This window comes from Schistocerca nitens, chromosome 1 (assembly GCF_023898315.1).
Source record: "Schistocerca nitens isolate TAMUIC-IGC-003100 chromosome 1, iqSchNite1.1, whole genome shotgun sequence".
NCBI lineage: Eukaryota > Metazoa > Arthropoda > Insecta > Orthoptera > Acrididae > Schistocerca > Schistocerca nitens.
Window position 1 is genome coordinate 1,150,234,418 of NC_064614.1, and position 24,142 is coordinate 1,150,258,559.

A 24,142-nucleotide genomic window follows, 5' to 3' on the forward strand; every position below is an offset into this window, starting at 1 on the left:
TTTATGATGGACATTACTTCTGCTGGTGTGTTGAGGGTCAAATTCATATTATGGAAGTTACTTGAAACGTCTGGTCTGAAGTATTCCATGACAGCATCTACAGAAGCTGACAACCCCATCTTTTCAGTAAAAGTTATAAAATGTTTGTTGAAAAGTTCTGCAACACTATACACATCTGTCACCAATGTATAATTTACTCTTAATGCTATTTGTCACTCTTCATGTCTGCTTCTACTGGTCTCCTCCTTCACTATATCCCATATTGTTTTTATTTTGTTATCTGATATGACTATCTTTTCCTTGTAGTATATTTGCTTTGATGTCCATACTACAGTCTTTAATATTTTGCAGTATTGCGCTACACTATGCTCCCATTTGTAAAAACCATTGTACAAATCAAAATAAACAGTACTATTCGTTTTCGCTTTCACGAGTGCGCCGAACTCAAACAGTTTAACATACTGGCCACTTGACGCCCTGCTGGCGCAGCAGGCAACAAAGTCGATGCGAAGTGTCGCGACTGTTGTGTTAGACTGTGTGCACAATCTTTCGACTTACATCGATAGCAGTGATCTCGATAGTAAACTGGAGAGACTACTACATGAATCTAGACCATGATGCGTGACGTCACAGTCGCCATATTAAACCAGGGCAAGGTATCAAATTATTCTGCTACATAGAAAAAATTAAAATTACCCTTTATGTACACTATATGACGCTGTGTGTTTACTTTATAGTTCACTGTTAGCTATTGCCTTGTACTTTATAACCATTCCCTGTAAGATCAAGTTTGCAATTATTATGCTGTGTTTACATGTGTAATTTTCATACTTCCGCTAATGATGCTGACAAATTTATGCTTCTCAAAAATCTTACCTCTGTGCAACAGATTGTTTGCTTTCACTTTTTGCATTTTATTTTCTGAATGACGAAACTGCATAGCGATACAAAATGACCAAAACAATTACATGAAACATTTCTTATTATAGTTACCTCATCAGACATGTGGCGACCTTTCACACAATAACACATTTGATGCAAAGGGCGCGTCTGTCTACCTGATAACGACAAGATTATTAGAGTAGATTGACCAAACCGCCGCTTATAATAAGTAATCTTTATTTATGACAGACTGTTTCGGCTTAATCGTCATTTTCAAGAAACTGCAAATACAGTTTTGCTGAGAACAGGTAAGGGTGCCAATGTCATTCATATTAAAGTAGCTATCTTGTACTCATGTCAGGATTGATGTGACGCTCATATTGTAATTGTCAAAGCTTTAATAAGGTCGTAAATGTTGTCAAGATGTTGAAATTAAATATTAATTACGACATGACAGCAGTTCAACAGTTACACTCTTACATCTACATCTACATCTACATCCATACTCCGCAAGCCACCTGACGGCGTGTGGCGGAGCGTACCCTGAGTATCTCTATCGGTTCTCCCTTCTATTCCAGTCTCGTATTGTTCGTGGAAAGAACGATTGTCGGTATGCTTCTGTGTGGGCTCTAATCTCTCTGATTTTATCCTCATGGTCTCTTCGCGAGATATACGTAGGAGGGAGCAATATACTGCTGGACTCTTCGGTGAAGGTATGTTCTCGAAACTTTAACAAACTGAGCGTCTCTCCTGCAGAGTCTTCCACTGGAGTTTATCTATCATCTCCGTAACACTTTCGTGATTACTAAATGATCCTGTAACGAAGCGCGCTGCTCTCTGTTGGATCTTCTCTCTCTCTTCTATCAACCATACCTGGTATGGATCCCACACTGCTGAGCAGTATTCAAGCAGTGGGCGAACAAGCGTACTGTAACGTACTTCCTTTGTTTTCGGATTGCATTTCCTTAGGATTCTTCCAATGAATCTCAGTCTGGCATCTGCTTTACCGACGATCAACTTTATATAATCATTCCATTTATTTCACTCCTAATGCTTACTCCCAGATAATTTATGGAATTAACTGCTTCCAGTTGCTGACCTGCTATTTTGTAGCTAAATGATAAGGGATCTATCTTTCTATGTATTTGCAGCACATTACACTTGTCTACATTAAGATCCAATTGCCATTCACTGCACCATGCGTCAATTCGCTGCAGATCCTCCTGCATTTCAGTACAATTTTCCATTACGATGTTATTTGTTTACAAAGTCTGTGCAGATGAACAGCGATACTATTTGATACACCAGAATTGTTAAGATTATCTTTGGGTGTTGCATGTTTTAATATTTTTTGTGGGTATTTTCTCGTGTACGAATAAATTTCTAATTCCTCAAGAATTTTCATTGCAAAACCTTTTGGTATTCTGTGCAGAATCTGCAGTGCATCGTATCAACAGGGTCATTTTTGATTTTTCAAGTGTAGAAAGAAGCTCTACTGATTATATTCGCTCCGTCTAGTATGTTCTTTATATCTCATGTTGAAATTTCTTCCTGTTTGGCCAATGTAAAAGTTATTACAGCTGCCACACATGATTTTATGTATGCCTGGGCTACCATATTTCGATGTCCTAGTGCTGGCATAAAGTAATTTTATTGAAAGGTAGTTATTGGCTCGAAAGGCTAATTGAATATTTGTAGCTTTAAAAGGTGCATTAATTCTGTTGGGGATTCTACCAAGGTAGACTGCTGGAAAGTATCTTATTTCCTGTATCGGTGATGTTTCTTGAGTTAGGCATATCCTGTTATGTATTGTGTTCCACTTTGGTGTTTTTCATTTGTAATATAATTTTGTGATTGTGTCAGGACCAAAATCATTTTTATAGGCTATATAACGATGTCTAGGTAGTTAATGGTATATTCTTTCTCAGTTTCCATAGTGGATTTAATTTTAGGATGCAGTTACTTGGGTTTCTGGTGGATATTTTCGACATCTGAGTGGCTGCCATCTACCAACATGAGTGTATCATCTACATACCTAAAATAGTATACAATTTGGTTGAGAGTAGGCTAATCTGAGTTAAAAGATATTATCTTCCACAAAATTTAGGAAATTATGGCGAATGTGCCTGCTACACTATTACCCATGACTACTCCATCATATTCGATACGAATTTTGTTGTTAAAATCAAAATAATTTTGTCCTAATGCTATATTCAAAAGATTTATAATTTCAAGTGTTCCAGCCATGGGTACTTTCCTATATTGTAACAGGTTATACTTCATTATTTGGATTTGTTTCCTGTACAGGCACATTGGTGTGTAGACTAGTGACATCAAATGAGACAAATTTACCATTAGGAGGTATTTGTATGTCTTTTATATATCTTCCCACAGTATTAGAATTTTTTATTGTGGACTTTCTGTTGAAAGTGTGAAAGTTTTGTTATTAGTGTGTTCACTTTTTTTGCTTATCAAATATGATGGCTATTTATGCAATTAATTACTGGCCGATCCGGAACAGTCGCTTTATGTGTGTCTGGTTGGGCTCGTAATGTTGGTGTGGTTGGATTCGTTACCACATATGTTCTTTTCTCATGTTCAGTGAGAATGGTATTACAGTATTTAATAGCTTTCTTTTATTTTAGCTGCAATCCTGTTAGTAGGGTCGGCTCTGAGCACTATGCAACTTAACTTCTGAGGTCATCAGTCGCCTAGAACTTAGAACTAATTAAACCTAACTAACCTAAGGACATCACACACATCCATGCCCGAGGCAGGATTTGAACCTGCCACCGTAATTTAGTAGGGTTGTGTGGCATTTCTGTGTAAGGGTTATGTCATAAAATTACTTTCTGTCGCTACTAGGACATCGAAATATGATAACCCAGGCATGCTGTTGATACGATCGAAAATGCACTACATATTCTGCATAAAATACCAAAAGGTTTTGCAGTGAACATTCTTGAGGAATTATAAATTTATATGTATGCGAGAATACCCACAAAAAATATTAAACTAACATACAGAATTTGGGTCTATTGAAGCATGGGATACAACCTGTAGGCTATGAGCAATGATGTCATAAGTTGCTAATAGATATTAATGTCTTTACTTTCCTGCCATAGATAATAAATCGGTGGTTTGCTGTGGATAAGCACCATCGTTGTACATTTAAAAATTGAATGTTGTTTTAAAAGACAGCGCTAGATATTGCGTAAATTTTTTTTCGTGTGCATTGATTCAAGTAACTGGTTGTTTGCAATTCATTCGGTATCTAATTTCACTCTTAGTGAGTCTGAGATAATTTTGTCTAATAGTTTTTATTTTAGGAGAATTTTTAGTTTTTCATTTTCGTTTGTAGGTATGGATTTATCTATTCCAATAAATCTGGATGATTTAAAGGAGGATATGGGCGTAGACATAATGGCCGATATTCGATTTTTACAAATGTAGCGTCTTGTTGCCAATTGCAATCGATGTCGTGAGTGCGGCGGACATAGCTCTCCTGCTTCTGTTAAGTTTGGAAGGTAGGAGACGAGGTACTGGCAGAAGTAAAGCTGTGAGGATGGGGTGTGAGTCGTGCTTGGGTAGCTCAGTTGGTAGAGCACTTGCCCGCGAAAGGCAAAGGTCCCGAGTTCGAGTCTCGGTCCGGCACACAGTTTTACTCTGCCAGGAACTTTCAAATCAGCACACACTCCACTGCAGAGTGAAAATCTCATTCTGCTAAACCATTGTTTTTTTGCTAACTTAAGCTGCCAACAGTGTAAAAATCTTTAATGTTAATATGGATCACTTTACAGGTTGTTATGTTAGTAGTTTAAAGTCAAGGACTTTGGGAAAGTAACTGGGTGATCAAATTAGTAATATGCAAATATCAAATTTTAATTTTTATTAATATTTTTGCTTTATTCAATATATATTCCCATGTCATACACTCAGAAATGTAATTAGCTTCCTCAGTCTCTACCCCATACCAGGGTAATTACCCTGTGCAGTAGCAGTTTTCTTTGTGTGTGCCTTTACTATAACCTGAAGGTATGCAGGAAAAATGTGTCATATTAACTGTGACTCATGCATCTCTTCACAGTCGATGGTAGAGACTAGCTAACGTACTTTGCCAAATACATTGACTTGTTCACCAAAGAAACAACAAACAGAATTAATAAGCCTGTCATAAAAATGGTTTGAATTTAAGGTAAGTCTCACTGGATCAGAACGAAAGACTTTTTCTGTATGATGCACTATTTCAAACACTGCTACAGATGGGTGAACCACACAACCTCTGTCAACCTTCTAGTAATGGTAACTGGTTTGACACAGGAATCTTTCAGTAAGTGTGATCATTTGGGCACATTAGGGAACAGTAATAAATTTTTTGCACTCAGCAAATCTTACATTTGCATAATCTTTCTCACAAGATATCCTGATACGCAACAAACAGTATTCTCCTGGTATTTACTGAGTAGTATTGAATCAAGAGCCTCAAAGTAACTAGTGTCTTCACTATCATCAGTGAACTTATCACTTTGCTTCTTATAGCACATGAATTCATGAGCACTGAAAGAGATCACTTTATTGTTTTTGAACAAGGTTGTCCTCGGAGCAGACTGGAACTGTAATGTGGTGGGGATTATTGTTCCAACCAAACCTAGATCTGGTGCAAGAAAAAAGAAACAGTTGTAGATGATCTTGTGAGAGTTTGCATGTTAAAAATAATGGCTTACAGTTGGATGTTTCAATGTAGCCTGCACTTGGAGAATTTTTATCCCTGATTTGTTCAGGAATTATGTCTCATGGAGAATTGTCTAAGTGCATTTCATCCAACCTTATTTACATTTTACATCTGTGTTAACTACAGTTACTTATCTCAGTTCCATATGAATGGCCTCTACAGTGTCATACTAATGTTGCATCACCTATCTTGCCTTAGTTTTAGTAAGCAAACAGTGTGTGTTAGTGGGCCCTAATCATAAATCTCACATTTTCTCTAGCAAACGTGATGATCAGCTGTGGCCACGCCATGACTATTTGCTAATCTAATTTACCCACTACTAGTATATATATTTAATAATTTTTTAAACAACATCATCTTAATTTCAATTACCAGAACTGGATTTTATGATTGCAATGTCGGCATTAAGCTATTTTCAGGCATTTTCTAAATGTAATGAGAAATATTTAAAGTGGTATAAACCGTATGTAACCAAGTTTTGTAATTTTCTGACATTCACATACTGTACTTATGAGATTTTGACATATAGGTTTACGTTAGGCAGGGGTAACAGCGTAATATACATATCAAGGTACAACTAGTCAGCAATACTAGTCAATATTTCATTTTATGTAGTGTAGTTTTGAATGGATTGCGTATATCATGCATTTAAGAGTGTGCACTTACAATACATTAGAGTAAATGTCTAAAACAATTGAGGCCTGTTTTTTAATAGAGTACGTGTTGTGGTTGTTCTCTGAAAAAGTTATAAATTTCAATATCTTATAGAGCATTCAGTAATTAATTTCAAATCATAAAATAATATTCTAACCAGTGAAAGCAAGATGACAAGATTTAAAAATTTTAGAGAAGCTGTGGGCCCATATTACAAACAAGTACAGGGTGTCCAGAAAAGGGCTCCCTGATTTCAAAATTAAATATCTCGAAAACAAATATCGATAGAGGAATGCAGTATAAACGGTATGTTTATTGTGAAAGCTGTAAGAAGTTTATACAGCAGTTTGAAATAATAGTTACAAAAGCTGCTAACAGATGGCGCTGTACGCTGTACAGCTCATATCAGCATACATAAGTGAAATAATCGTATGAAAACAACCTTTGCAAACAATCACATCACAATATTTTCAAAATGTTCACCATTGGCACTACAGAGGTGGCGCAAACGAAGAATGAAATTCGCCATCACATTTCGTAGTGTCTCAACCGAAATGGATTCATATGCCACAGAGATCGCCGATTCAAGCTCATCCAGCGTGGCTGGATGCTTCGGGTAGACCATGTCTTTCACTGTGCCCCACAAAAAAAGTCACAGGGAGTCAAATCCGGCGAATATGGAGGCCAGTCCATGCCTGCACCAGTAAATTTGGGATATTCCAAAGCAATGATTCGATTCCCGAAGTATTCCTCAAGAAAGCGAAACACTTGTTTGGTCCGATATGGTCGGGCTCCATCTTGCATAAACCATTCAGTACCTGGTCGATCCTCTAACGCTTGCTGTGTGGCGACAAATTGTTCCAAAATTGCAACATAACGTGCACCAGTGACCGTTTCTCGAATGAAAAAAGGACCAACAATGCCTCTGCTGCATACTGCAGCCCACACACTAACTTTAGGAGAATACAGGGGTTTTGCTTCACACCAATATGGCTTTTCAGAACCCCAAAATCGCCAGTTCTGCTTATTCACGTATCCATTCAGGTGGAAGTGTGCTTCATCTCTAAACCAGATGCAGCCAACATCAAATCCATCACTATCAATCATTGTGAGCATCTGATTAGTAAAGGCAACCCTTTGTTGCACCGCTCGTACGGGTATGGCCTGGTGCATTTGAAATTTGAATGGAAACATGTGTAGGCTCTTTCTCAGTATTTTCTGCGTGCTAGAACGCTTCAAACCAGTCTCAGATGCAATTCTACGGACGGATGACATTGGATTTAGCTGAATAATTCCAGTAACTGGCGATATTTTCAGGCGTAACTGCGGTTTGCTTGCGGCCAACATGCCCCACTAGATCATCAGTTACGCTGCCTGTTCGTTGATTTTGCGAAGAGCGTACGAATGGTTTTCGCATCGGGTCCTTTTGGAACATTAAATCGTGCTTGAAAACTTCGCCTTGTTGCCGTAGGACTCTCTTCTAACCTGTGGTACTCTAGCACCAGAAAAACGCGTTGTTCAATGGAGTACATGGTTTTAATCTCTTCCTTCGGTACGCTAACCTCCTTTCACGTTTCAATTGTGGAACTGATCGCTCTGGGCTTCGGATCACTATTTATACTAGGCATTATGTATGGCGATTACAGCGCCATCTGTTAGCAGCTTTTGTAACTGTTATTTCAAACTGCTGTATAAACTTCTTACAGCTTTCACAATAAACATACCGTTTACTGCATTCCTCTATCGATCTTTGTTTTCGAAATCAGGGAGTCCTTTTCAGGACACCCTGTATATGTATTTAATAATTATATGACTTTTATGTAATTTTGAATACTTATTTAAGAGTGTCAGCAAAGCAGCATTTTTTTATGTTGAGACTGCTTGTATTTCCATTTTTCTATACACAGTTATAACAACACATTAATAATGGGATTTGTTCATAATTAAATAAACACAATTCTCTTAGAAAAGTTAAGGGAGTGAACTAGTGGAAGGGGGATTGCAGAGAAGTTGGATAAACATAGTGTTTATAAGCAGTACATAAACATAGTTTCCTCCATGCTTAGAAATTACTCATAACCTATGACATGTGGTGTTCTACTTGTCCATTTATTCTAGGATGTTCATATTTGATGCAAGAATAATAATAGTTGAATGTTGTGTAACAGCTCTGCGTTATGTAAGTCTACACTGCCTTGTTATTGTCATCACAGCTTTCTGCAAGGGCAATAGAATGAGGCCCTTAGATTAGATTAGATGTGCTTTTCATTGCATGGATTCATAGTGAGGACATCGTCAAGGATATTCAACTTATCATAAAAACAAGAATACACAATACATTTCCGTAAAGAAAAAAACTTAATGTACCTTCGGTGAAATAGTCCTTATGAATGTAGAAGAAGTTAAAAAATTCGAAACATTTTTTCATTTGAAACATAATGACAAACTTGTCACAAAACGCGTAAATATACGATATCCTTATGTGTATAAGACAATTCTTAGGTTATTGTAGCCACACAGCATCAAAGAGGAAAATCAGTTTACAATTATTTACTCTGAGTGTACTTCTGCACTGAAGATATACGGAACTCAGATTTTATATAATACCTGTTATCTGACATTATTAATAATAAATAATACATCAGCTGGTTCTGATTAGAAATTCGTTAGTGGAGTAGGAGCTGGGAACTAATAAATCCTTTAGATTCCTCTTAAAGTGAAATTTGTTTATATTTAAACTTTTTATGGCTGCTTGAAAATTACTGAAAATGTGTTTTCATGTATAAACATCACCTTTCTGAACCAAAGTAAGTGATCTTAAAAAATTTTGTGAACGTTATTCTTATTTCGAGCGTTAATTCGATGAATTGAACTGTTGGAGGTGAAAAAGGTGTATAATATATACTACAGATTTTGTTAAGGGATTAATATATCGGAAACTAGCAGTTACTTCCACCAATTCCTTGAACAGGCCTCTACAGTGCATTCTTGAGTTCACAGAACAAATAATTCGTATTACTCTTTCTTGGACTCTGAGAAATTTAGCTCGCCTTGATGAGTGACACCAAAAAATGATCCCATATGACATGAGTAAGCGAAGTATGCTGGCCTTTTTTTGTCTGTGTACAACAAATCGGCATTGCAAACAGAGATGTTTTACGTGCTTCAAAATTTATTTGGTGTACTGCTCCCAGTTGATTTTATTGTCAAGGGGTAATCCCAAGACTTTGACACTGCCATCCTCGTCTACCTGCCTGTTGTGATATTTTAGGCATATAGTAGGGGAAACCTCTTCTGAACTGAAGAAATGTGCTTTTCGAACTTTGGTGAGAAAAAATTTGTTAGGAGCCATTTACTAATCTCCATGAAAATTCCCTTAATCGACCTTCCTGAAACTATACTTGATATTCTATTTATTTCAATGTTTATATTACTTGCAAACAAAACATACTTGGCATCTGGTTATGTCACTGATATAGTATACAAGAAAAAATAAGGTCACCAAGATAGAACCTTGTGGGACACTATATGTAACTATTTGACAGCTGGATGACAGCTTATATCTTGAGGTAAAACTCTTTCCTATTAACCTCCATTGTTTCCTATTAGAGAGACAGGATTTGAACCATTTTCAGCTTTTCCCGTTACACCATAACATTTTAAATTACTTACAACGATTTTGTGGTTTACACAGTCATATTCCTTGGGCATTTCACAGACTACACTGACACCTTGTCATGTATTGCCTAAGAAATGAAGTACATTCTCACTGTATGTGTAAGTAACCTCAATATCAGAATCCTTTAGAAACCTATGATTTTGAGAATATAGTACATTTAGTCAGGTGCCTCTACAACATATTTTCTAAACTTTTGACGAATGCTGCCAAAAGTGAAATTTGACAGTATTTCTTTAGCTTGTTTCATATGTTTGGTAAATGTTCCACTGGCAAATGACTGGTTGCACAAATAACTTAATGAATAAACTCAGAAGAACACTTTTTAATTAACTATGTTGATATTTTATCATAACTAATAAAATTTTCTTGGTTTTAAAGATTTATTGTGGGTATTATGTATACTGGTGTGAGGAAGATTGCAGTAAAAACCTGTTAATCTGGCATCTGACAGTCCATCATGTTCAATAATTTGCTGGTATCTGCCAGTCTGTCCCGTATCTGGCAATAATCCAACGCTCAGTAATCCACTGTCTCGTATGTATTGAGTATTTCAGATGTGCTTGGCGGAAATTGGTCGTGTTCATAAATTTCGAGTTGTGTAGTGCCAACAATAGTTTCAGTAACCTGCCAGACAGCTTCTGTAATGTACAAATAGTCCACAGCAATTAAAAAGTTATGTTTTAAAGTGTAATCATGATGCAATCATGATTACATCTGTTCTATATTGCAATTACAGTGGCGCTGTGTATTATTATGGAAATGTTTTCTCAACCACACCTCTCTTAAAAAAAGTGAAAGTGAAATGTAAATATGCTATGCTTATAATATGACAAAAGCTTGACATCATTAATCAGGCTGAGAAAGGTGAGAATAGAAATAAGATTATAGAAGAGTACAAAGGTGGTTCTTCAAAAATCTATGATATTAAAAAAAATTACGGTCAACATTCCATCTACCTGGAATGAAGCAGCTGCCGCTGTTGATACACTTACAAAATTTGCTGAAAGCATCAAATCATATAACACTGCACAAATTATAAATGTGTATACTATATGTAACGTGCTTTTGAAGAAAAGATGGGACACACAAAAAAACGGTTTGCCCCACAGGCATTTGCAGTAAAGCAAACTTAATCATGAAACTCTTTGAAAAAGCCCAAACTAGATCAGCTGGATGAAATTTTGTACAAGTGCTTCTGTGCCAAAAGGTCTGAAGTGAACCTGTAACTGAGCTACGATTACAGAAAAAGTAAGGAATTCTGTGGTTTATTTTCTTATGGTTGGTTATACTGATTCAGAACTAGGCATGGAATTCAGAAGCCTGTCGTAGGTGGGGAGTTATGATCGGTAGATCAAAATGCAGCTGAAAAATACAAAGAAACTGTTTGCAATTTGTTTAACTTCCTGTCAAATCTACAATGCAATGCCAACGAAATAGGCTACTTTGGTGTTATTCGCCTAGTTCAGCTGTAGCAGGTGAAGATGAAAAGTGAAACCAAGGTTTTTTTAAGTATTACTTGACATATGTATAGTGTTCTTCAGGTGCCTACATGTTGATATCTTATATTATTGGCAATTCCAAAAATGCAAGAGCTTTTAAATTTTCCTGTAATTTATGGAGCTCATTCCAATGCATAGGTGACTTCAGAATTGTATAAGGACTAGTTTTTCGATAATTTCGTACATTCTGTGAACGACAATTGAAAAAGAACTTGGTTTGTCTGAACAGGGAAGGGCTCTACAGTTGCTAGGTAAGTGTAGAGCCCACTCTCTAGCTTCTGAATTGATCTCACGGTATATATTTGTGACTTACCTTGGTGTGAGTGTTACTTCACTGATTCAGTTAGTAAAACAGGGAGTAATTCAAAATTTCAGAAGTTTTTACACAGCTTCTTTTCTTCAAGAGGTTATCAATTCAGACTGTTCAGAGGCTGATTAAGAAAAATTGACATTAAATACGCTATTTTTGGAACCAGTTTGGTGTGGAATAAAGTTAAACCTGCTACTCTTCAGAAGTCTTGGAAAAGAAACAGACTCCACTATTCGATTCTAAAATGACGCTGTTGTTAAAATGTTAGATGTTGCTCAAAATGAAATAAATTTCCTGCAAGATGAAGACACTGGCAATAAAGTAATTGTAGTTGAAGAATATCAGACAAACTGATAGTAAAAAGTATATAGGGCCACAACAAAAACTTCAACTACTAGATATCAAATCCTATGAAGATGAAGGGACTGATGTAACAAACTCAACACCTCCACCTACCTGGAATGAAGCAGCTGCCACTGTTGATACACTTACAAAATTTCTGAAAGCAGCAAATCGTACAACACTGCACAAATTATAAATGTGTATACTATATGTAACGAGCTATTGAAGAAAAAATGGGACACACAAAAATCAAAGGCCATTAGGTCTCATTTCAGGTGAGCTATATATGGAAATACTATATCTACTGTAGCATAAAACATACACAGTGCTGCACCACAGTATAATAATGTACTGTCCTGAACTTAAAATAAAATCTTAAAATTACATTACAGAAGATATACAATACAGTTTTTACATTTGTTCTGTAAAATGTTCTTTTACACAGCATGATATACGAGGGCAGTTCAATAAGTAATGCAACACATTTTTTTTCTGAAACAGGGGTTGTTTTATTCAGCATTGAAATACACCAGGTTATTCCCCAATCTTATAGCTACACAACACTATTTTTCAACGTAATCTCCATTCAATACTACGGCCTTACGCCACCTTGAAATGAGGGCCTGTATGCCTGCACGGTACCATTCCACTGGTCGATGTCGGAGCCAACGTCGTACTGCATTAATAACTTCTTCATCATCCGCGTAGTGCATCCCACGGATTGCGTCCTTCATTGGGCCAAACATATGGAAATCCGACGGTGCGAGATCAGGGCTGTAGGGTGCATGAGGAAGAACAGTCCACTGAAGTTTTGTGAGCTCCTCTCGGGTGCGAAGATTTGTGTGAGGTCTTGCGTTGTCATGAAGAAGGAGAAGTTCGTTCAGATTTTTGTGCCTACGAACACGCTGAAGTCGTTTCTTCAATTTCTGAAGAGTAGCACAATACACTTCAGAGTTGATCGTTTGACCATGGGGAAGGACATCGAACAGAATAACCCCTTCAGCGTCCCAGAAGACTGTAACCATGACTTTACCAGCTGAGGGTATGGCTTTAAACTTTTTCTTGGTAGGGGAGTGGGTGTGGCGCCACCCATTGATTGCCGTTTTGTTTCAGGTTCGAAGTGATGAACCCATGTTTCATCGCCTGTAACAATCTTTGACAAGAAATTGTCACCCTCAGCCACATGACGAGCAAGCAATTCCGCACAGATGGTTCTCCTTTGCTCTTTATGGTGTTCGGTTAGACAATGAGGGACCCAGCGGGAACAAACCTTTGAATATCCCAACTGGTGAACAATTGTGACAGCACTACCAACAGAGATGTCAAGTTGAGCACTGAGTTGTTTGATGGTGATCCGTCGATCATCTCGAACGAATGTGTTCGCACGCTCCGCCATTGCAGGAGTCACAGCTGTGCACGGCCGACCCGCATGCGGGAGATCAGACAGTCTTGCTTGACCTTGCGGCGATGATGACACAAGCTTTGCCCAACGACTCACCGTGCTTTTGTCCACTGCCAGATCACTGTAGACATTCTGCAAGGGCCTATGAATATCTGAGATGCCCTGGTTTTCCGCCAAACTCGATCACTGCCCGTTGTTTGCAACGCACATCCGTTACAGACGCCATTTTAACAGCTCCGTACAGCGCTGCCACCTGTCGGAAGTCAATGAAACTATACGAGACGAAGCGGGAATGTTTGAAAATATTCCACAAGAAATTTCCTGTTTTTTCAACCAAAATTGGCCGAGAAAAAAAATGTGTTGCATTACGTATTGAACTGCCCTCGTATTTTTCATCTTTTTAACAGAAGCAGAGAACATATGATAAATAACCAAAGGTCAGTCGACAATCACCCATTGTTTACCCTGTGTCTCCCATTCATGTCTTATAATGGGCTGTAGCATCAATATTACAGTTCTTTCTGACTGACAGTTAGAGTTTCCTTTTTGTCATACAAGATATCTTTATTTCTCAAGTAGTACTTGTCTTCTTTGTAGACAATGATTTAATCTGGACTACTTTTGGGGGAAAACAGCTTTCAAATGACGTAAGGACGTCATTTAAAAAAGTGTTGAATTTTTTATTCATGCCATGCGTCATTCCCACTCATGTATTTTAGGAGTTTTCTAAAACAATCAATTTTTTGGTGATTGACTACTCTCTGCAACTCAGTTCTGGGAGCTTTTGTATTCTGACAGTACTCTATTAACATTTAACCACAAGACCTGCATGTCATGGTCTGAGATAACTGACTATGGTTTTGTAATAGAGTTATTTTCATTAGACCTTTGTATAAGGATATTATCATTTGCTGTGTTTGGGCAATTAGGTGCCCTAAAGGGGTAGTTTACAGAAGAAATTAAGCTCAATGATAATGCTATGAACCATATACAGTTTGTGTTTCTCAGACATATTGAGTCTCACCTTTATCTACAATAATAATATTTGGTGATACAATGAATTAAATGTTTTTACCAGTGCTGGGAATTGAACCCAGGTCTCTTGCTTAGTAGGCAGTTGTGCTATCTGTAGGGGGGGGGGGGGGGGGAGAGACATACTAGGTAGTCTGTGCAGGTGTAGTGGCTTGAGTCTCAGTGTGGTGCAATGGATAGTGCATCTGCCTGTTAAGCAGAAGACATGGTTTCAAGTCTCAGAGCTGGTAAAAATTTTAATTAATTAATTATTGTAGAGAATACTAGCGACTGTAATGAATTCTTGCTAAAAGAGTTACAGAGAAATTCTACATTAAAAGCACCAGTAACCACAATTTCCTTGTTTTTTTACTATTAAATACACTATTAGAGCTTCAAGGTGGTTTATGAACACATTAAAGTTACCAGCTTGTGCCCAGTATACACTAACTATGATATCTGCTTCTGTCAGACATGCTTCCATATGAAGATCTCAGCAAAATTTACAGATGTCTATTTTCTTCAATTTATGGCAATTCCTGACGAATCTTGGAACTCCTCCTTTCTCCATTTCTGTTGTACAGAAGTGAGATGTTAACTTAAATCTGGTTATACTTGTCACATCTATACTGTTGATCACATGACGTTCGGAGAGACAGATTATGTCATCTAATTTTAATGACCAGTTCATTAATTCAGATAAATAGTTCACTGAACTGTCATAGTCTATATCGCTACACAGTTTATTGTCCATGGCTATCAGAGTCCCAATATGATTAGTTAGTGATGACCTTGCACAGTGCTGTCTAGATTTCTGACAGCTCTAATATAATGTATGTCTGATGATGCCATAAAACTCTAGGTCAAATGACAACATAACAATTTATTTATTTACTTTTGGTCCTGTGACATCTTATAAAGATATATATGTGGTAATAAAAATACAGAGGAGGTCAAGATTACAATAATAGAATTTATTACAAGTGACTGTTTTGAAGTGTGATGTAAATGACAATGGCTATGTTAATACAATATCATACATGCAGTTAGTGTGATGTATCACACAAATCTCTGTATTATGTTTGGTAATTTTACATAATAAGATTCCATTTCAGTTAGTGACGAATTCATTTAAATACTGGAAATTGTGGTGCATCAGCTTCATTTTTCAATAAGCTTCCTTCCTTTAACAATTTATTGATGTTGGGGCCATGATTATATAATTGCTTGTCCCCATGAAGTACACTTTTCTGATAAGTTGATAACCTGGCATTGGCTTTTGTATAGGGATCGACAACAAGGTGCATTCCCCCAGAATATTACTCCATATCAGATTACTGAGTGGAAATATCAGGGAGTTATACAGTTTCTATTTGCTGTTTCTTTAGTCAATGCTCTGTTACACAGATAACATTAACTTTCAGATCGGAGTCTACTATTATTTGCAGTTCTTGTAATATGATTGAACATTATGATGTATTATAAGAGTGTTGTATGAAATGGGAGAAAGTTGGTTTTGCGCTGCTTATTATGACTACTACTTTTAGTCACTTCTGATGAACCACTTACCTCGTATAACAGCCTGACTCTCCTTATCCTAAGCTCTTCTCTAGTCTGCTTCCTAATAAAAATTATTCAGGTGGGAAGGAGGCAAATATTTCCTTCTGCTAACCTCGCTAGACACTGCTGCTGATCTTGTTCGTTCTTTATTCATTTCTACAGGAGAGGTTGAAACGAAGATCTGCTACACATTTTTTCAGTGAAAACTTATACAACGACATTCTGTGTGTGTTTGCACGCACGTGTGGCTAGTTTGCTTAAAATAAAATGTTTTACTTAATTGGCTTCCACCCTTTAGTTATCGATCTATGCATAGAACGAAATGTATACTTCTTTATTTCGTTGTTGCCATAGTGACTGTTCTTGACAAAACCTATCAGCAAACTGAGTGGAAAACTTACAATAAAATCTACTGATTTTTCCATAGGGAAGTGGAGACGAACTGTAAATATGCTGTTTAGTTGCAGTCGATTTATAACCCTTCTAAAAGGAAATAGTGACGTCAGTTTGCCAGGGGTCAAAATCAAGAGTTATGACTTTTTATCGTTATTTTATACGACTTAAGTTTCGGTTGAGTAGTAGAGAGTGGATGAGAATGTCGATTGTGGATTTGAAACAGTTAGCAAAGCGTTTCTTTATGAAGAGATGCAGTCACAATTCAAACAACATTGTTCGATTTCTGAGATTTAGTTGTTATCTCTTTGAGAGTGGGATGCAGTGGTGGAGGTGTCAAATAGCATGCAAGAAGAGTGTAGGTGAATAGTGAATACCAGAGTAAATGGTGTATATATTTTTTGAATAATGTAGATCACAAGTTTCATTGTTATGAATTGATTTTTATATGTCTGATGGCTACGGCGCGCTTCATCGGCAGACATTTAAATGTAATGTTTTTAGCTGACAGCGTTTGACACTATAAATCAAATTGTTAGCTGCCGTAATCCCTGTATAAAGCTGCTCAGATGTCTGGAAGAGATGACATGTACTTCCCACCGCCACCTCCACCTGTTATGCCTGTTTTGCTCAATAGCATCCCGCCGATAAATCCGATTAGTGCGTGTGGCTTCATTACTGTACCAGTCAGTGTAATACCGTGCGGATTTCAGCATCCAGAGCAAGAGTTATTTGAGGCAACGAGACTGCTGTGGGAACGAGAAAGAAGCGAATATCCTCCAGAAGTATTATGTTACAACCACATACAGCCAATACTTCAAGATGGACCAAAGTAAGTTTTCTGGCACAAAAATTTTATCTATCTTACTCAGAATTGAGGGTATAGCGAATGCATGACCATTGTGCTCAAAGGACTATCAGGAATTATAAATGAATTTAGACTGAATAGTAGTTGATTACTAACCAGTAAAGTTGTTTGGTTTTGTGGTGGATTGTGAAAAGCGACACAAAAGCTGTAACTCAGAAGAATCCAGCTGTTGTTGATACTTGTGTCTTCATATATAAACTGTTGCCTCGTTATATGATAGCACAAAATAATTTTCATGCAGAAGTTTTAGTTTGTCTGTTTTTCAGCCAAATCACTTAACAGCATTAACAGCTGGTGTCCTTCCCTGTTCTGTTAGTGTATCATTGTTTTTGTTGTTTGACACAGCTGTAGCATCTACCTTTGTACTCACAGTTGGAAATTCCAGTTGCCACTTTACAGCTTTTACAGCCAGGAGAAAAATATACTGTGCCAATGTTAAAAATATACAAAGTAGCCTTTTTAAAACATTAAGATATACAGGAAAGTCTGGAAGGTCACCAATATCGATTAGCCTATTAAGTTCCATTAAAAAATTATTATTATTATTATAGAACTTATTTAGAAAGGTAGATGTATTGCTGTAATTTCGTCAGTTAATATTTTTATAAAACTGGTTACTTGTTTACAGTGGTGCTTTTCCTTAATTTTTGTTTGTGTTGTCTGTGTAAATGCAGCTTTCACACAGTATTGTATGTGTGAACATCTTGTTTTGTATGAACAAGGCTGTGTTTGTTCCCCATAATTATGTTCACAAATTATGTGATCTCCAAGATACATAAGCAAGGCAGTGTAAGGAATTGTAATTTTTAAAACAATGGTTGCATGAGTTTCTGGATGGTCTCTTTCAAATAATTATCTTTTTGTGTGAAAATCATCGACTGAAATGAGAATTTCCGTAAACAAAATAAATCAACATCTTAACAAGGAGTCTTGTCTGTGCACAGTACACATTTTTTCATACAGTACCAATTGGTTTCTAATTCATTATTTATGGTATATGGTTCAACCTTTGTGAGAGACACAAACACGTTGAAACTTTTTTCCTTAAACGGCTAGTTTTAGGATAACCACACAGCAATCTGTGATACACGCACCACTGTTCATTCAGTAGGATCTGCAGTCTTCCTTTAAATTAGTAGATTTGTATCATATGCAAATTCAATACTTTTTGAACAGAATTGATGATTTGGGACAACTGAACCCGGAAATACGGAAGCGTCCGATCCCGCCCGTCTGCTTTGACCCATGACGTCACAAATATGGCGGAAATAAAAACAAACACACACACTTTCCACAAGAAGCCTAATGACACTAACGGGACAAGCGCGGGAAATGTGGTGTTTTGGGTGGGGGGGGCAAACTAAATATAAACAAATTTAGACGCCTTGCATAGCTACAATGTGTAAGTGAAGACAGCCATGCATGAATACCCACCCACCTCCCCAGGGGTTGTAACCCCTGCAACCCATAGAAGATAAAGATGCTTCAGTAGCTGATTAGTGTTTTTTGTCTTTAAAAAAAAAAATCTCACGGGATAGAACGAACAGATCAGAAAGATAAATATAATAAACTAAAACAGAAATTGGAGGAAACAGATAATTAAAATAAGTAATAAGTGTTTTTAAATAAAAAAAAAATATCTCACGAGATAGAATGAACAAATCAGAAAAGTAAATAAAATAAAACAGAACTGGAGACAGCCACACTCAAACCAAACTCCGCGCCGTCATGACGTCACACACGACGACACCCTTATGTCACGGGTCAAAGCCGGCGTGTGGGATCGGACGCTTCTGTCGACCCCTGAACCCATCAATTATGCTTTGCCGGCTCTCAACCAAACTCTCACATTTCAACCTAATCTAGGTATTGGGCTGTGCTACAGATCAGTCTGTCACCCTAACCTACATCCCTGAGAGTAATACAGATGCAAAGAAAAAAAAGTCAAGAATTCTATTCTCTCCCTGTTCCCACGTGTGTGTGTGTGTGTGTGTGTGTGTGTGAGCTGTGTTGTTATGAGCGTGGCATGCATGCACATTGTAATCAAATGTATTTTTGTTTTGTATTGGGTGGTGTTCATGGAGGGTGTTTTGATTTGTGTGGTGGCCGGGTCTGTGTCGTAACTGTGTTTCGAAATTAGCATTTAATTCAGCAGAAATGTTTGGCAGCAGTGTGGTCTTCTAAACCAGTCATCAAGATTATGGTCATGCGTCTTAGTTGTGTTTGTATATATCTGGTCAATTGTTGTGGCAGAGAAAGTTATCTATGTTGCTTTTTCTACTGCTTATCTGTGTTGCTTAACATTTTGTCTGAGATCAACAGATCAGACAGTAAAATCAGGTTAATATGGAATATTGGTAAGAAAGACAGGGAAAGAAGCTATAGAATATGGCACTATTTCTATGAAAGACAGTGAGAACATATTGAAAGGCAGTTGATGTGTAGCAGATATGATAATCACTTTTTAGAAATAAGTGAGAAAATTGGTGCAAGTAGTTCAGGAGAGATAGCAAAACAGAAAACCAATGAAGTGATACAGAGGACATTTAATGAAATAAAAATTAATTTCACTTCCCCATCTGAAACAAGAAAGATCACCAGGACACTAAAAAACAAATTTTCGCTATGGGGTGGACAACAGATCCAATAACTCACTATAAACTTGCGTCCCAATAACATATAATGTTATTAGTCACATATGTAATGCATTTAATTCAAGGGGTTTTCCTACACAGGTTAAAATATGTCATTCTTGGGCCTCTCTATAAGAAGATTTTTCCACAGATATCAGTAACTACCACCCAGTGTCATTCCTTGCACTGTTTACTAGAATATCTGGAAACTAATGGACACCAGGGTTATCACCTACCTGTGTAGTAATGAGATACTTAGCCAGTCAGTGCTGGATTTCAAAAGGGCCACTCTACTGAGACAGGTATTTATACACTTGATGAGCACATAGTAAAATCTATCAATGATAGGAAATGGTTGTGGGCATTGTCTCACTGCACAAAAAGAACAATAAAATGAATTGTAGCTATTATAGAGGGATATCTCTTCTGACTGTACAAAACAAAGTGTTATGATTAATAATTCTTGAAAGCTGAAGCCTTTTGCTGAAGAAATTGTTGGAGTGTACCAGGCAGGTTTTCAGACAGGAAGGTCAACTGTGGATGAATTTTTCATCACGAGACAAATTTGAGAGAAGTACTTGGAATTAACCTACTGGTTTCTGGTAACATTTGTAAATTTCTCAAAGGCTTATGATGTTGTAAACAGATTAAGTATGTACAATGTCCTGAAGAAGTAGGGCATACCGAAGGAGCTAATTGGTGAAGGTGAGTACAGCCGAGACAAAAGCCAAGGTGAAATACTAGGGGAACCAGCCCAAGGAATTGTCATCAGAATAGTTGTGAGGCAAGGTGATGCCATTTCACCATTGCTTTTTAATTTGGTCATGGAGAAAGTAGTTGGGAAATGAAAAGATAAGGCGAAGGAGTTAAGCTAAATGTAAGAACACAGTTATTGGAATATGCAGATGACATTGCAACCATAGCGGCGTTGGAGGAGATGACAGGAACTATAGTAGACTTGGCAAATAATGCCATTGTTGGACTGAGCATTAATGCGAAGAAGGCAGAAATGGAGTATTAAGGGAAGCCACTAATAATCTTTCATTACACATAGGAATGAGGAAGGTGGCCAGAGTAGATGGCATCTGGTTCAACAGGCGTAATTACATGAAACAAGAAGTTAATAACATACTGTCATTGAGTCTGAAACTTATTTCTGTCAGGAGCAGAGATGTCATCAAAAATGTATTACAACCAGACTTGAAACCTATAATGCAGTGATAATACTAGTGTTTTTATATTGAACAGAGACCAAAGTACTCCAGAAAAAGATGAAGAAAACCAGTTGACTTATGAACAGAAAATCTGGAGAAAAATCTTTTGTCCAACCCACGAATAGGACACTTGGAGATTTAGAAAGAACTAGGAATTGTGCAACTTGATGAAACAATTGAACATCATGCTGAAAATGGGAACACGTAGAATAAGACTGCGGACACATTGCCAGGAGGCCAGACACTAGCCCAAAGTTATGCTTTCACGAAAACATCATGGAACCTGTCCAGCAAGAAGACCAGGGAACTGATGAGAGGACAGACTGCAGTAGGATCTTCAGTGACTGGGTTTCTATGAGAAGTGGGTCCAAAGTGTATAAGATTGCCCTCTATGGAGGAACATTTTAAGGTCAGCACTTGATCTTTAGGGTCTATGATTGCCGATATGTAAGCGTATGTAAATGATAAAATATCACCAGTTGAGATCATCTGTGACTTATTGAAGGTCGTTGATTGTATCACTCATAATATTCTATTAGAAACGTTAGATATGTATGGAATATGTAATTCAGCCTATCTCCGATTTTGTTGCTATTTAAGAAGAATAATTTAGAAAGCTTCCTAGGCTGCTCAAGAATACAAATAAGGATTCCACATCATCTGCCTCAAAAGCCAGAATTTGAATTGTTTGCAGATGATGCAAGCATTGGTGTGAAGCTGAGCAAAGAATCAGCTGAAGAAATTGTAAATAATATTTTTTTGTGAATGTTACTGACTGGTTTTACACAGATTGGCTATTTTTCAACTTCTGGGGAAAAAAATTGTCCAGTTTTATACTGTCAAAAATATTGTACCACATATTAACCTAATTCACCAACAATAAATAATAAACAGGGTAGAAAGTTCTGAAGTGTACATACTTGCAAACTTAAACCTGGAAAAACCATAGAGTGACAATTTTTACATGTAAAATATGAGCTGAGTACATACAAATGGTACCATTAACTGAGCATTAATTTCATCCCAGTTAAAATTTTTTTGAAGAAGGAATTAATCAGTTCACACAGTTTGCTTGGGTCCCAGCTCTGATTTTTTGTTCAAACCTTGTTTGATGTAATGTAACATAACTACAATAAGACAGTTGTTTGAATGGTTATACAAATGTTCGTTGGTATGGGCTAAACCAAACCCTTTTTACTTCGTGTTCCTAGTTCAAATAGGAACCAAGCACCAAGATCCTTCCCCTAAAACAATGGTTTCAGACATACTTGTTTCAGTAGTTTCATGCTGTAACAATACATATGATGTAATTCATGATTCATTAATGTGGGAAAAGAGAAGAAAGAGAGCTTCGTTTGATTATTGGGCCATTCCGTGCCAAGTGGTCTAATATCGAGAAATGTTCCCACATGACTATCATGGATTTTGATGAAATTTTGTATGAACATTCACACATGTTCTCAATGAACACTGGTAAAGTTTCAGTTTCAGAAATTCAATACTTGCAGAGATATAGTCACTTGTTTGAAACCCTAGCACAGCGTCCAATGGTGCATCCTTGAATTTTCAGCAACTGAGATCTCTAAGTATTTGCATGAAAGAAACAAAACTTGCCCCTCTTATACAAACTTTAGAGCTCTTTAAAGTAAAATATTAAGAAAAGTATTTCTGAGCAATTTTCATATAGATAATTTGAAGCAAAGTTGGGCGAAAAAATAGCTGTTAAAAAAATGTGAACTTTAGTTTTTTATATCTCCAAAAGTAATTGTGGGATGTACATGAAACTTTGCACACCATAACTCACCAACACAAGGTCTTAGAATATAAAATTTCATTCTCCTATTGCTTTCCATTATTTCACAAATCTAGGGTGAAGTTGACGATTTTTCAAAAAGTGCTAAAAATGGGTATTTTTAGTCAAATTTTTCAAAAAAGTGTTTTCTCCAAACTCTTCTAAACTATGGTCATTAGAAAGAGCATATTCTAAACTATCTAGAAAAGTGGATTTGGTTTTGCAATGCAAGCATATAAGGCCCTAAAAAGTAGCATCATCAAAGAGGCGCACTGGAAGTTTGAACACATTTTTCTGGCACTCAAATTATACCTGAAACCTTTTATTATGCCTAATAAATGTTTATTAGTGCCTTGAATAACACTTGGATGAAGCTTTATCAGCCTCATCATCACATTCTGATGAGGACTTTACACCAAAAAAAGAATTAAATAGTAGCTTATTGTTTATCGGTATTTCACCCCTGAAGAGAACAGTAAGCTACAGAGATAAGCTCCAATATGTGAAGAAGAAAATTCAAAAGGCTCAAAATGTTATTAAAAACAGAATTGTAAATGCAATGGGAGTAAACCGACAAATTGAAGATGCTAGTGAAATTAAGGAATGTGGAAACTGTGCCGACTATGCACATTTGCCAACTGAACTGAAAGCCAAGATGCAGAATGCAATTCATAAAGAACAGATGCAAATTTTAACCTTGGTACCTGTAAGTTGGACAGTCAGACAAACAGCAGCTCAGTTTGGCGTGTCCGAAAGAATGGTGAAGAATGCTCGGAAGCTTAAGGCAGAGAAGGGCATTCTGGCACTTCCCGAAAATAGGCAAAGCAGGAAATTACCAACAGAAGTTGCTAGTAGAGTGCAAATTTTTTTTGAAGATGATGAGTATAGTAGGGTGTGCCCTGGAAAAAAAGATAATATTTGAGTTAGACTTTTAGATAGAAAGACATACATGCAGAAAAGATTGTTACTTTGCAATTTTCGGGAAATGTATGTTATCCATAAGAATATAAATGGTCCAGAAATAGGGTTCTCAAAGTTTTGTGAACTAAGACCCAAATGGTGTGTAACAGTAGGATCAGCTGCAATGCATGCAGTTTGCGTCTGTGCAATTCACCAAAATGTTAAGCTTATACTTAGCGGAGCTGGTATACATGAAAATTATAAGGAGATT

The 24,142-nt window shown here is 37.0% G+C and overlaps 1 protein-coding gene across 1 annotated transcript in view; it reads left to right on the forward strand.

Moving 5' to 3' along the window:
- The first annotated feature begins 16,784 nt into the window (after positions 1-16,784).
- LOC126199985 (UPF0692 protein C19orf54 homolog) overlaps positions 16,785-24,142 on the forward strand; it is a 55,914-nt gene continuing 48,556 nt past the window's right edge. Inside the window, exon 1 of the mRNA XM_049936670.1 lies at positions 16,785-17,296. Within this exon, the coding sequence (XP_049792627.1) occupies positions 17,034-17,296 (263 nt within the window). The 5' untranslated portion in view covers positions 16,785-17,033. The remainder of the gene's footprint in view (positions 17,297-24,142) is intronic.